Genomic DNA, 13,425 nt, shown 5'->3' on the forward strand with positions numbered 1-13,425 from the left:
ACGACTAGGTTTTCTTCATATAACAGGGACTTTACATCTGATGTTCTATTTTCTCCACTGTTGTGTTGCCTTCCAGGGTGATTACGTGCTCTATTACTATGCCAACCTCAGCGTGCCCATGGGGCGCTTCCTGAATCGTGTACGCTTGGTGGGGGACATCTCACACAACGAGGGCTCTCTCCTTCTCCAAGACGTGACAGAGGCTGACCAAGGAACCTATACTTGTGAGATCCGCCTTCAGATGGAGAGCCTGGTGTTCAAGAAGGAGGTGGTACTGCACGTAAGACCAGAGGAGCCCAAAGGTACAGGAAGGCTTGCTTAGGGAAGAGTGGCTGGGCCAGAGATTTGATGGACAAAGAGGGCAGGGGACAGGTCTTGTACAAATACCAGCCCTTGGGTTAGGTAGTTACTGCAGAGTAAGTCCTAAATAAATTATTTTCTCTCTCTTTTTGTAAACCACAACCTAACATTATATTTAATCTCATTTGACTATATGGAATATTGGAATTTAAGAGAGGGAAAAATTCTAAAGGGATCGCATTTTTTTGAATCATTAGAAATCAATTGATTTTTTAAATTTGCAATTCTCTATCCATTTATCTCAATATTTATTTTCATGATAAATCTCTATTTACATCTATCATCTATCTATCTATCTATCTATCTATCCATCCAACTATTGGTAAGTTCAAAAGTTTTGCCACTAGGGTTTCAGTTCATACATATATGGTTTTATTCCAAACAAAATGGGTTTGGACCTATCTCTGTAATCAATGAATGCTTGCAGACAAGTTATCGCGGTAATACATGTGCCTTGGTCTCTTTACCAAAACCAAACCGACTGTCACTGCGTTAATTCCAACTCATAGCGACCCTGTCATAGGGTTTCTGAGACTGGAGATCTTGATGGGAGCAGATGGCTACTGAGGAGCATCTGATGGGCTTGCACCGCTGGCCAGTGGTTAGCGCTCCAGTGCTCATCCCACGGCCCCGCCAGGCTCCTTTTGGTCTCAGACAGTGCCTTCTGAGGGGATCTGCTGCGTCTGTTAAACTCAAGGCAGAGAGGTCAGCTCAGACGGTGATGGACACTGTTGCTTTTGGACTCCAGAGGGATAATCTTGATAGATCACAGGTTGCTCGTGGAGGCTTATTAGAAAGAAGTTATAAGAAAATCAAAAACTGTTTTAGTGGGAAAGAGGCCAGAAATTGGCACCAAGAAATTGTTTTCCATCATGACAATGTACCTGCTTATTTTTCAAGGGTAGCAAAAGCTGTCTGATGAGAATTTTCACTGGGAAACCTTACCCCATCCATCCTACAGCCCTGATCTTGCCCCTGCAGACTTCCTTTTGCTCCCCAAACTCAAAGAACATTGAAAAGGGCTATCATATGAGTCCCTTCAGGATGCCAAGACTGCCATCGAGTGGCATAAATTGATGCATTTGAACTACGGTGTTGCCGAAAAATGTTGCAAGAACAAACAAATCTGTCTTGGAAGAAGTACAGCCAGACTGCTCCTGAGAGGCAAACAAGGATGGTGAGACTTCATCTCACTTACGTTGGACCTGTTGTCAGGAGAGACCAGTCCCTGGAGAAGGACATCATGCTTGGTCAAGTGGAGGGACAGTGAAGGGGAGGAAAGCCCTCCAGGAGACGGATGGACACAGAGGCTCAGACATAAGAACACTGGGAGGACGGCCCAGGAGCCGGTGGTGTTTCCTCATGTACACAGGGTCGCTGTGAGTCGGAAGAGACTCGGCAGCACCTGGCAACAGCACGTGGTCAAAGAGTGCCGAGTTCTTCAGGGAAGGCCAGAGAGAGACACGACCTTCAGAAGCATAGAGACCTACAGGGAGGCCTTATTGAGGCATGACTTCACAATTCTCTATTTCTGCTCAACAGCGTTTTCTACGATTGGGGAGCAATGCTTTTTGACTTATGTGTGTGTTTATAACTTTTCCAACTAAAAAAATTTAAACCCGTAATTCCGTGTAATTGGTTACACCATCACGCTATGCATCTATCACCCATGTATGCTGCCCAATTTTCCGTGTCAAAAAGGATCCTTTCTAATGAACCACAGTGATGAGAATTACTTTGATCACTACTTTAAGCACATCTCATCTTTACCAAAGCCCTGTGAAGGAGGCAGTGTTTCCTTCCTGCATTAATTACAGTGAGGTAGCGGAGATGAGGCAACTAGCCTGAGGATGTGCCTCTAAGAAGCAGCGAGTCTAGCACGTGTGAGGGCCGGAACTTGACAGGGCTCCCGGTTTTTCCAGGTCTCTAAAGTTTTCTGCCTTTGGCAGGGGCAGAATTACTTCTCTTCTACACGCGGAGTGGAAGATGTTTGTGTGTTCCGTCTCTGGCAGGGTTCCGCTTTACTTAGCTTCTGACTTTTGCAGGTTTTACTATCTTCAAACCCTGGCACCTCTGGCAACAAAGTCTATGTTATTATGCTGGTTCCCTTTCTCTGGTGTGTCCCTCACAGTTATTTATGCTGTGCATATGCAGCTATAGTCATGCCCCTATAACACTTTACATAGGTCTGTATCATATATAAAAATGTATATAGAGTAGATTATGTATGTGATATGATATATAATCTATTTATGCAAATAAATACCATATAGTATTAATATAACATATATTATAAAATAAGACAATATAATATTAGATATTATAAAATGTATACTTATAGGTTCTATATAAATGGCCCTGTGTAAAGTGTTCTGGGGGCTATAAAAGAGAGCAGGTCTCCCTAGCTTCTTGGGCCTCATTTTTCTCTCTGTGAGTGGGGGCTTGGCTTCAGTGATCGGGACAGTGCTCTGGGGAACCCTTTGACATCCCTAGGGGTGAGAGACCTTCCAAGGGCTTCCGCTTCCGCTTCAGTTCACATGGAAATTGTTTCTCTTCTTCCTGATTTATTGAATGGGCTTCCAGGTAGGATTTTGTTTGAAGAAAGCATTCTTCCACGTAAGAAGAAGTCAAGAATGCAGTGTGTTGTGGGTTCAAATAAACGACAGTCACTATAATGTCTTGATAATTTAGACCAGTCTTTATTCAGTTATAACCAGACTGCTAGAATCTAAAAGCGGTTCATTGATTACAGTCCCGAGTGGACATTTCAGTCCATCTTTAAAGGCAAAAGCTCATTTATCATTTGTCTAGGACTGAAGCAAGCATGGGCAGAAGCAGAAAGCAAAATTGATGGTATTCTTTAGTGTTAGTGAGTGTTACAGGGTACAACGTTGATTATAACATCCTGGTTAATAAAATAAAAATAGTAGTATCATGGTTACAACACCAAAAGGAACCATATTATTCATTACAGTGTTCTGATCTTGAGAACATAAGAGTACATTTTAAAATCAATCACTGAGTGGGACTTTCCGAGGTGGAAGGAGGCAGTCAGTGAGATGGGGTTACGTGGCTCTTGCTAGTCTGCCTCACTCCCTGCTGTTTTTCTTTGAAAATCAAGTCATTGATTCATCAGCAACTTTTTCTGGATTTAGGGCTATCTATTGAGTTTTTAATATCATAAGCTTAACAGCCCCTATCAGTCTGGGATGAACTCTACTAATGTAGTAATAATGGATAATAGGAGAACAGCAAGAATAATAAGATAGTGACCCAAGGAGACCAATGAAACAATTTTTGACATCCATTGCCTGTAAATTTTATTTTTTTTATCATCCCTCTTTACACTTTTACAGACTAAAGTGAGAGTTTCTCGCACAATCCCAGTTTTGTTTGCATAACAACATTTTTTAAGGGCAGCTCATAGTTGACCTTGTTTAAGGAATAACAAATTTAGACCTTGTTTATTTTGCAAGGCTACTTCTGCTAAGGACTTCATTTGTTCTGACAATTTTAAAATGGTGACTTTCAACCGTGAATGTTTGCATTAATTGTACTGGAGCAGTGACTCTGGGTGATGCGTGCAGAGATGGCTGTGGCTGGGGGCCTGCGATACCTAGTGGTTAAACATTCAGGTCGACAGGCAGGTGGTGAGGCCAAGCCAGCAAGAGCACCACGTTTCCGGGAAAGCCTGCCAATGCACTGTGACCTATCGTAACACAGTTTAATAGTGTGGTTATAATCTGCAGAAAACCTAGACTGAGATGCAGTATTAAGAAACCCGAGATAGTCTCCGTTTAAAGGGTCTCTTACAGAAGAATGAATCGTTCATTCTGTGTCGGGTGGGGCAGCCTTGTGATGCGAGTGGTGAGCTCAGGCAACAAGTCTGTTCACCTTGACTGTGGTCGGAATTCTGAGCATGATGGGCAAGGGTCTTTATCAACGTGGTCTCAGTCCAGTGGACACAGCCACTTTACGAGGATGCCGTCACCGGCTGGAATGGGTGCACAGGTAGGCTGCTTGCTGGTGGCTGGGGTTCTGCCTTCCTCAAGAATTCATGGAGTTGGTGCTGGACAGTCTGTCAGGTTTGCCGGGACTTAGGCAAGTTATGATCATGAGTCTCTGCCTGCAGGTGGTCTTGGAACAGTCAAAAGTGTCAGATTAGCATGACACCTTTACACAACTTTTTAGCCAGATACAATTTTCAAAACAAGGACAACAGTTCTAACAAGATAAAACTAAAACACAGATAGTTTGAAATGTACCAGCCTTATTCAAACATAATATTTCATAAGTGATCAAAACAAAAATATTTTTATTCATGAACGTTTGTAAGCCAGTTACCTTATGCCTTTATCCCCCAATTTCGGGCATTTAACTTTTATACTGCCTACTTCTGCGAACCTAGTGCCTTGAGGAGACAAGCATGTTCCTCGATGTGAAGAATCTTTATTTCGATTGGAACCTCGTGAGTCCGCATCCATAAGCAAAGTCAAATCAGGACAGGCCGTCCATAAAGTCCGCAGCAAGATGCACCAGTTCACAGGCTCAAAAATCTTCCCTTCACCTGGTCGGGTTCTGGTCAACTCAATGAGGACTGCCTCACTTTTGACCATGGGCTCTGTCACAAGAGTTTTTGTAAACAAATTTTAGCCTCCTTGGGTTAAGCCATCAGCTTCAGCCAACCCACTCTCATCTTCTTTAGTTCCTGTGAACCAGGTTCACGGGTGTTAGTGACCAGACGGAACCCGTTTTCTTATTGCTGCATTTCTTTCCACTTGCACGCAACAAGTGGACCCAGGTGGTCCCTTAGCAAGCATGGCAGGCTGCTCACTGAGCGAGACTCTGAGCGCCCCCCACACCACTAGAATGGGCCCACATGCTTCTAAGGTGCTCTCACCTTCTTCCTCTGCAACATTCCTCATCTCACCTGTTCACTGTGCCTGCCCTGTTCCCCTGGGCCTGGGCTCTTCATGCCCCTGGCCTGCCCTGAACACCGTGTCAGCAAGCAGTAAGCACTGTCCAAAGAATGCATGTCTTGAATAGAACCTCTCACTAGAGTCTGCCTCCTAAAGAACCCAGTTCCAGAAGGAGCATGCGATTTGCCCTTGAGCCATTCTTCCTTTTTTTTTAACCTCCACTCCCTGCCCCTCACCCCCCACCCCCACTATCACTTTTCTCTTTCTTCCAAGTGTGTGCTTCTCCAGGAAGCAAAACATGAATCAGATACCCGAGCTCTCGAGAATTACTGTGTACCCCTTGGTGCCTGCGCTCTTTCACGGGGCCCGCACAAGCTCAGCCTACAACATGGGCACCTTTTGCTGCTTGGCGGGCTGAACATCTGTCAACACTGGCAAAATCAACCACACAGACGTCTTTCCCTGCTTGGTGGAGACACCCACAACAGTTACCGTCAAGTTCAACGTTACCGTCAGGTTGACTCCGACTCTGGGCCAGCCTGTGTGTCAGGAGAGACCTGTGCTCCCTGGGGCTTTCAAGGACTGATTTTTATTTATTTATTTGAAGTAGATTGCTTCTCTTCTGAGGTGCCTCTGAGTGGACTTGAACCCCAAACTTTTGGTTAGAAGCCATGTGCATTAGCAATTACACCACCCACGGATTCCTAGAGGAAGCACTACACACCCACCACCATCACTTCTGACTCATTGTGAGCCGTGCTGTAGGACAGAGTGGACTTGGTCCTTCGGGTTTCCTGGGACAGTCTACTCCTGGGCTTACTGGTGACCTTGTGGTTAGTAGCCCAACACTTGACCTAGTCTACCCCCATGACTGACTCCTTAGAAGAGGCAAAGAGGGCCCTGAAAGGAGCCAATCACTTAAAACGAGTTGAAGAGTTCATGGAACAGGCTAGAACAACTTTACAAGCAGTTAGCTATTTCCCAGTCGCCAGGGAAGCAGCTCTCATTGGTTTGTTTCTCTGCCCTTACAGCTCAAGAGGAACGAGACAGAACCCCTAACTCCTTGTCTAGGGACTCTGTGAGAAGCCACCCTCTCACCCAGGGAGGGCACCTCATGTCACGTGAAGACGTCGGTGTTCACAGTCAGCTACTATTCTCTCTACAAAACACAGCCGTCAGTCCTCAGTTTCCCTAGGAGTCCATGACTACAATTTCTTACTCTAAATACTATGGTCAATCTTCCTGCAAATAAAAGTAAGATTAGCTTGCTGCACTCTTCCTGCGGTAGAATCAGCCTCCCCACCGCCACTTACAACAGCGGTTCTCAACCTGTGGGTCGCGACCCCCTTGGGGGTCGAATGACCCTTTCACAGGGGTAGCAAGACCATCGGAAAACACATAACTATTTCACAATATTGAAGTACATATTGTTTTGTGATTAGTCACTATGCTTTAATCATGTTTAATTCTGTTCAATTTGTAACAATGAAAATACATCCTGCATATCAGATATTGCCATGATGATTCATAATAGTAGCAAAATGACAGTGATGAAGTAACAATGAGAATCACTTTATGGTTGGGGGTCACCGCCACATGAGGAGCTGTATGACAGGGTCGCGCATGAGGAAGGCTGAGCACCCCTGGCTTACGGAGCTGGTGAGGGACAGCGAGTGAGAAAGCTGGGGCTTCGTTTTTATCAGGTCTGGATCGGAGGGCTTGCGTTCCACCTTTGACTGGCCGTGTGGCTCTGGGCTGCTTAGGCTCTCTTGTCTGTAAAACAGGGCAGTGGCAGTGCACACACTGAGTATCGTAATGATGAGTATCGTGATGCCCTACTTATAAGGTGTCTGGCACGTGCCCGGTACTTTGAAAGGTCTCAGGATACCCAGGCGTTGCCTTCTTAATGTGCTGATGGGTTTGGAGGAAGCCTTGTGGGCAGTTCTCCTGCATCCTGCAGGCCTGCTGTGAACCGGGACCTGCTCCGTGGTACTCAGCAACGGCACCAGCAGCCTTTCCTCCTGGTCTTCATTGGAGTGACTTTTTTATTTCTTTAGAAATAACTCCCTCCAGGGAACTTGGTGTTCATGTTTTCTTTTTCTCCCCTCCCTGGTGGGGCAGGAAGTTAATATCCATGCAGGGAAACAGCTTGGATAAAAGGGATAAAAGGGCTGGCTTACTCCCTGTGTTTGTTCCCTTGGGAGCTTTGCTTGACCCTCTTTTGCAGAAACTCTGTAGTTACAACCGTGGCTTGTGCCTCTCTAGGTACCGCTGCCTGTCGTTTCTTCATTGACTAGGTGGTTGATGTGTGTCGCCCATGACTGAAAAGTTAGAAACATCTGCCTCACTGTTTTCCTTGTTCAGGACGCAGGCAGTAAGCATATGCTAGAGGCAGACTACTTGTATAAATAAATAGGGAGAGGAAAGAGCCTGGAAAGAATGAGGAAGGGGTGGTCAGGTGGGAGTCAGGTGGGGGCAGGGATTGAAGCAGCAAAGTCCAGGAGAAAGCTATCTGCTGCCTTGGCCTGATTAGCAGGGAGTCCTGTGACCTGTACCGTTGCCAGGACTAGCCAGCAAGACATAGACAACAAAGGAGGAGGAGGAGGAGGGAGTTGAAGAACATCACTCTTAATTTTTTTCGGCTAGGAGAACCAGGGACTTCTATGTATGAATGAGAGCTATGTAATTTTCCACACTTCCTGTTTATGTTCAGCAGAAGTGACCAGATCTTGGTGACCGGAAAGTGGAGGCTTCAAGATTTCTGTAATTTCTTTAGTGTAGGCTTGCTGTGGAATTGGACTTCATGGAGGAGGGATTCCGGGAAAAGGGAATTATAGGGGTTGCCCCTTTGCAACGTGTGCTGTTCAAAACCACCAGCTGTTCCCAGGGAGAAAGATGGGGCTTTCTAATTCTGTAAAGCGTGACAATCTCAGAAGCCCACGGGGCAGTTCTGCCCTGTCCTGGAGGGTCACTCTGAGTCAGCATCGACGCGATGGCAGTGAGTTTGGTTTGGCGACTGGTCAGCTGCCTGGCAGGCACAGTGGTCACATGCTCCCCTGCTCCCCACAAGGTCAGTGCGCCTCCAAAACCTCTCTAAAGACGCACAGCCTTGCACAGCCCGACGGGGCAGCTGTACTCTCTTCCACGAGGCCACGAGGCGTTGGAACGGGCTCAAGAGCCATCGGGTTTTGTTGTTTGGAGACTGTCGATTGCAGTGTGAAGATGGAGGAAACCCGCAGACTCTTCAACTATGGTCGAGCATTCTGAATTCTCTGATCCTTGGGACGCGACGCTGGGTTCCAGCGAAAGGCCTTTCGGCACTTGGTTACAGAGGGCCATCTTTACCATCTCTGGAGGGGTGTGTGCAGTCTTTGGTAGGGACATTGGTTTGACTGCCGAAGGTCTTTGGCTAAACACGGTGTCTTCTGAAGACCTTGGGCGTTTATAGATCACACCTTGGCTTTGACTTCATTTACTGTTTCTCTTCCCAGAGCTCACGGTCCACGTGGGCGAGTCAACTGTGATGGGGTGTGTTTTCCATAGCACAGAGGAGAAACACGTGACTGAGTTAAGCTGGGTGTTTTCGTCCGGAGAGCATGCTAAGGTAAGGGAAGGGACCTAGCACTGCACAGGAGATGAGCCTGGCCAGTGAGCTCCAGCCTGCGCGGGCAGAGGAGAATCTAGTTACCAGGCGCTGTGTGGGTGGGGTGAGAACCTAGGTGTGGGAACCACACAGAACTGGTCTTCCTTCTAGCAAGTCCAGCTACCTCGTGAGAAAGGTGTCTGTAAAAACAATGCTGCGCTTTGGGGGTTCTCAAAGCATTGATGTGTTTGGGACACTTTGCACTGGGCTTGGACACTCCATTGAGTATTTTACGTTCCTTTGCTTCTGTGAGGTTGGTTTTCAGTTTATCCAGGAAAGTTGCGGTCTCGGCATAAGACTGGTGTCTTCGTGATAAAGGATCATTTGGGGTGGTTCTCTTTTACGCCTCATCACCTCGGTATGTCATGAAAGGCGTCTTCTTGGTCCCCAGGGATGTTGAAATGCTGGGATCCTGGGAGCTGAGGGCAGCGGCATTTCACAGAGACGCTGAGAGAGTAAACAACAAGGTAGTTCAGTAGTCCGACTCAACCGCGCAGCAGTGAGGCACTCATCAGTCAAGATGTGTTTTGAGGCACAGTCCAGGTAGTTTGTTATGAATAAAAAGTTAGGTGCACAGTTGATAACACATTAACATATTCCAGGAAGCGCCTATAACAAAGTCATGTGCACTTGATTCCCTTATGTGTAGGTTGGAAAGGGTGGCATCTCGATGGCATTGGGGATTATACATAGTCCCAGGTCCCCCGGGAGCTTGTCATGCCTGTGCCATTCATCAGGTGGCTCATAGTAGAAAAAGGCTCAAAGTTGACATTTTGAGGTTGTGAATTTGAATTCTAAGGAATGAAAGGTCATGGGCCAGTTCTTTCCAATTATGCTTGTGTCTGTATAGCCACTGTTGCGTCATGAATGCATTCTCAAGAGAGATGGTACACACAGGCATTTATGAGAAATTCATTTAGCAAACATTGGCAGCTTCTAGTTGGTGCACGCTGTTCTGGTCACCGAGGATTCGTTCAAGTAAACAAAATAGAGCCTCTGTCCTAATGGGGCCTGATGATAAAGATGAAGGGGTTGATGCAGTAAACTAATGAAGAAATAAATACATAATAACAATGGTGGAAGCCGCGGAGAACCATAAAACAAGAGAAGGGGATGGGACATAGCAGGCTATGGTGGTGATCACTTTATATAGGTGCCAGGTAGGCCTCCCCGAGAAGGTGACATTTAAGCCGAGGCTTGAGGGTGTGTCTTGGGAGAAACGCGTTCTAGGCATCGGGAACAGCAAGTGCAAAGGCCCTGAGGTCAGTCCTCACACCATGGCAAGAAGGCTGGCGTGAGTGGAGTGAAGAGGTCAGTAGTGGGAAAGTGGTCATGTAGAAGCAGGAGTCAGAGAGGAACAGGAAATGAGGGGCTATGCCACATCACGTCTGACATCGTCATTTGAGTAGAAATGGGGGCCATTGTAGTTTGTTGATTTAAGTCATACTTCCCAAGCCTCGTCTGGCTCATCTGCTGAGACTAGAGGTCTCAAAATCCACTGCCGTTGAGTCATTCCTGATGCCTAGTGACCCCGAAGGACAGGACAGAACCGTGCCTGTGTGTTTCCAAGATCGCAGCCCTTTATGGGCGTGGAAAGCCTCATCTTTCTCCCGTGGAGCAGCTGGGGGTTTCCAACTACCCAGCTCCTTACTCACATGATCCAGGAGACGGCGGCAGGAAGGCAGGTGAGAGGTGAGTAGGGGCCGGACTCAGAATACACTTTTAGGACAGGTGATAGGATTTGCCGAGGGATCGAGGGTGAGGTTTCTGAGGAAGAGAGGAGCGAGGTGATTCTAGTACTTTTCGTTTGAGCATCTGCATGGAGGCATTGCCATTGATCCAAGTGGGATGGACTGGAAAGACCCAGGTGGTGGGGGAGGGGAAGGTGAGGAGGGGAGGACAAGGTCTAGGAGTTCAGGTTTGCACACGTTTCAGGTGGCCAACCAAAAAAGTCATTAAAAAATAAAAGTGTACTTTTTAAAATTGGAGCCATGTAAAAAGTGACAGTCCCTCCTTCTCTTTTCCCTCCTTCCTCTCTTGAGATTTAGCAATTGTTCATGATTTTGATGGCACCTTCCTTTCAGGGATTATCTCTGCATTCACACCTATGTGGATGTACACACACGTGTGGACATGATCCTTTCCGATTAGCCCTCCACCGCCCACACATACACGGCTTTTGAGTCCTGAGATCTCCCCGCCCGCCCGAGCCCTCTTTCCCTGAGTCCCCCGTCCTGGTAACCGCGTACTCTTTGTCTCTCCCATCTAGAAGGAGACAGTGTTCCACTATCACTCCAAACGCCCGGTGCCGGTGGGCTCCCCCCAGAACCAGGGGCGCTTCCAGACCCGTGTAAACCTGGTGGGGGACATTTCCCGAAAAGACGGCTCCATCGTGCTCCGAGGAGTGGAGGAGTCTGACCGAGGGAACTACACCTGCAGAATCCGCCTGGGAAACCTGGAGGTCCAGAAGGCCTGGGTGCTCCACGTGCTCCAGAGGGAGCCTAGAAGTACGGAGCCTCCGGTGGGGAGGAAGGAGGGACTGCCTGGCTGGTGGGCAAGGCCAGGACTAGAGGGAGGCCAGAGAGGTGACGAGGGCACCACGCGCAGGAGTCACTCACCCTCAGGTGCCCACTCTGTCCTGGAGGGTGAGTGCTTCCTTACGTGGGGACCTCTCTCCCCTCACCCTAGTGCCGGAGCTGATATTTAGCTATGCCCGATATGCCTCATGACCAGGGCTGTCTACTGATTTAAAAGCACAGGAGCTCAGAGGTGGACCAGGGTTAATGTCCAGAGTAACCCCCACCCCACCCACAAGGCAAACGCTAGTTGCCCTGTAGTGGGAGGGAAAATGATCGCAGCTGGTGAGCGAGAGCCAGGGATGCAGAGAAGCCAGAAAGGAAGCGGAACTGGAGCTGGAGGGGTTTTCTGATCCAAGGTTCTATGTTCTGGTAAACAGTGTGACTTAAGGCCAGTGGGGTGCCGGAGAGCACAGTCAAATGTTGTTGGAGAGAGGTTGATCGAGTCAAACCCTAACCCAGTTAGCAGCCAGGATGTGGCCTGTGGACTTGACTTCTCGCTCAGGCCCCAGGAGTGGGTTGTGGTTGACGGGGGTTGTTGGTTGTGTATGGGGGGTGGGGGTGGGGAGTGGGGTGTGTGTGAGAATGGATGGGTTTCTCGATACCCTGGGGTCAGATTTCAGTCGATGGAGGCTCCTTCTCATTAACGACAAAGGGTCGCAGCTGGACGGGAAGGAGACCAGCTGGATTGGTTAAAGAACTGCCCTCTCTAGGTAGTCTTCGTTTTTAGGAAAACCAAACCAAACGTCCTGCCATGCGGAGTGACCCTATGAGGGTGGGTCAGGGCTGCCCTTGTAGATTTGGAAGACTGTACATCTTTACAGGAGTAGAAAGCCTCATTCCTCCCCGCCCCCCCAGGGGTTGGTGGTTTCGAACTGCTGACCTTGTTAGCAGGCCAACGTACAACCCGCCGCTCCACCAGGGCTCCTTCCCTGTCAGAAGTCTTGAGAGAATACAAACTGTTAGTGAGGGCTCACTTGACTTCCAAGCCGTCCTCACCCACACTCAGATTCACATCTGCCCCCATTCCTGTCTCTTCCCTGCCATCCTGAGGCAGACGGTGCTCATTTGGACCTGGGCCCAGGCTACAGGGCACCTCCTCTTCCAGAACCTCCCAACCTGGCTCGCCCAGATCTTTACGTTCTCACTTTCTTCTGGCTTCTACCATCCCATGTGTGAGCATGCTCCAGCCTTCCTTGCCCCTTGCCCTTGTTGACTTCTGTTGTATCCCGCGTGTTTCTGAAAAACAAACAGAGACAAACAGATCCACTTTAGGAAGACAGAATTCGCAAAGCACCTAACTCACCCATGTGACTGGTGCCACTCAATGGTTTTCAGGATGGTCAGGGTGTGCGGATCACCACCGTCAATGCGACGTGCAGTCTTGACAGAGTCAGACTGCCCACCTACTAACTATAGTAACTTTGGTGCACTGCATGCTGGGGTCTGTGTCCGCCTCTACCGAGGGCGTCTAATTTCCCAGCTTTGGCCTTCTTTACCTTAGTAGTACTAGGTACTTATTCTCTGGCTAATTGCACCTGCACGTTCAAAAGTACTTCAGTGGCACCCTATCCAAGTCTATACTTGCGCCCCACTTCCTAGCCCATCTTCTCAACATCAGTTAGCCCCCAACTGGATGCCCTGAAGCTCTACGTGATTGCTTTTGCTGCGACCTCTCATCTAACAGGTGAGCAAATTCAGTCATTCCTGTAGCCGACGTTTGAGGGTGTCTTTCCGGCCAGTTCACCGTGACCTCCGGAGTTGTCTCTGGGCCGGACTGTCGGCCTCGTGTGCGTCTTTGTTCCCATTCCCAGTCATCCTGCTCCCTCCTTATGCTGCTGCGAGCAGGGCCATCCTGCTAAGCCACGGATCTGAACAAATCTGAATTCCTAGTGGTTAAGCCCGAGGCTGCTAACCACTGGGCCAG

General features: G+C 48.2%; 1 protein-coding gene across 1 annotated transcript in view; it reads left to right on the forward strand.

Moving 5' to 3' along the window:
• Positions 1-13,425, forward strand: part of JAML (junction adhesion molecule like) — a 29,550-nt gene that overhangs the window by 4,925 nt on the left and 11,200 nt on the right. Inside the window, exons 3-5 of the mRNA XM_013007285.2 lie at positions 77-302; positions 8,771-8,883; positions 11,192-11,429. Coding sequence (XP_012862739.1) covers positions 77-302; positions 8,771-8,883; positions 11,192-11,429 — 577 coding nt within the window. The remainder of the gene's footprint in view (positions 1-76; positions 303-8,770; positions 8,884-11,191; positions 11,430-13,425) is intronic.

This window comes from Echinops telfairi, unplaced genomic scaffold (assembly GCF_000313985.2).
Source record: "Echinops telfairi isolate 266 unplaced genomic scaffold, ASM31398v2 ScPeMD7_7463;HRSCAF=8501, whole genome shotgun sequence".
Lineage (NCBI taxonomy): Eukaryota > Metazoa > Chordata > Mammalia > Afrosoricida > Tenrecidae > Echinops > Echinops telfairi.